We start from the raw sequence: 1475 nt of genomic DNA, 5'->3' as shown, positions 1-1475 counted from the left end.
GGTCGAAGAAAATGAGATTGTGCAGATTTCCACTCCACCTAAGGAGAACACGACTATACATTCACCTACACCACCTACAGCTCATAGTCCAGCTGAAGTGAGGATCCCTTATCCTCAACGTGTTCAGAAGAAGAAGACAGATGCTCAGTTTTCAAGGTTCTTAGACACATCTTTAGGAAGGTTAACTTGAATATTCCATTGATGGAGGCACTTCAAGAAATGCCTACATATGCAAAGTTCCTAAAAGATGTGCTCTCCAAGAAGAAGAGGTGGACTGACTATGAGACGGTGAACATATCTGAAAAATGTAGTGCCATAATTCAGAAAAAGCTACCGGCCAAGCTTAAAGATCCTGACAGTTTCAACATCTCATGCATCATTGGAAATAATAGACAGAAAAAAGGCACTTTGTGATCTGGGGGCGAGCATAGATTTGATGCCATTATCGTTTTTCAGAAAGATGAAGATCGGCACTCTCAAGCCGACAACAATCACACTGCAGATGGCAGATAGAACCGTCACCTATCCTAAAGGAATTGTTGAGGACGTTCTTGTGATGGTACACGACTTCATATTTCCCGTCGATTTTATAGTGTTGGATATGGAAGAAGATGTGAATGTACCGCTTATCCTGGGGCGTCCATTCCTTGCAACGGGAAAAACATTGATAGATATAGCAAAGGGAGAGCTCACTCTTTATATGGGCAACAACGCCACATCTTATCTATGTACAATGCTATGAAGAGTCGTGAGGAAGATGAACTTGTTATGAAGAAGGAGTGCAAAGCTGTGCATGTTGTAGAGGTTCAAAAGCCACAAGAAATTGAGTCCACATTTGGGGATTTTTCTTTGCCACAGTGGATGTTTGGTTCATGTGGTGGATGAAGTTTTTTTTTTATTTTTTTATTTTTTTATTTTTTTATTTTTTTTTTAGGAGGATCGACGATGGTTCCCCATCTACCCTCCGATGTGACTCGGACCCCCGACCTAACAGTTGGAGGTGAAGCGTCTTACCCCGTAGGTGCGCTTCGTTGTCATTCTGGGCCTGTGGGCCCAAGGAGAAATTAATCCCCAAATCTGCACTTCCTAGGATTCGAACCTGCGACCTCCTAGGAAGTGAAAGCTCCCTGATATCAACTCCCAAGCCACTAGAGCAGCTTGGTTGGATCATGTGGTGGATGAAGTTCTAAAGAAGAGACTGCATTAAATCCTAAAGTGAAGGAGAAGAAAACAAAAGCTGAAAATTCACCCAAGTGGATACCAAAATTTCTGATGGAGCTCTTAAAAATACTTGGTGGAAGAAGAGATTGGCTAGATCATATGCTTCCAAGATTGACAGAAAGTCTAACACCACCAGTTATGGCGTGACATGATGCAGCTCATGGATGATGTCGAGCCAACGCGATAACCAAAGGCACTGTAGGGGAGGTAACCCATAGTAGGTAACTTTTAATTTTATCGTTTCAGTTTGTTTT

The 1475-nt window shown here is 42.2% G+C and overlaps 1 protein-coding gene across 1 annotated transcript; it reads left to right on the top strand.

Moving 5' to 3' along the window:
• Positions 1-201: 201 nt before the first annotated feature.
• LOC121777448 lies at positions 202-742 on the top strand. Its single transcript, XM_042174715.1, has 2 exons — positions 202-410; positions 457-742. Exons 1-2 carry the CDS (start codon positions 202-204, stop codon positions 740-742), a joined length of 495 nt encoding a protein of 164 aa, XP_042030649.1.
• Positions 743-1475: the final 733 nt, after the last annotated feature.

This window comes from Salvia splendens, chromosome 2 (assembly GCF_004379255.2).
Source record: "Salvia splendens isolate huo1 chromosome 2, SspV2, whole genome shotgun sequence".
NCBI lineage: Eukaryota > Viridiplantae > Streptophyta > Magnoliopsida > Lamiales > Lamiaceae > Salvia > Salvia splendens.
This window is presented reverse-complemented; position numbering and strand designations above follow the sequence as displayed.

Bases quoted from the DNA above. Each gene is read 5' to 3' on its own strand.
- LOC121777448 (XM_042174715.1), top strand. From the start codon at position 202: ATGGAGGCACTTCAAGAAATGCCTACATATGCAAAGTTCCTAAAAGAT. The intron at 411-456 runs GTGATCTGGGGG...ATCGTTTTTCAG, and splicing joins AGACAGAAAAAAGGCACTTT to AAAGATGAAGATCGGCACTC.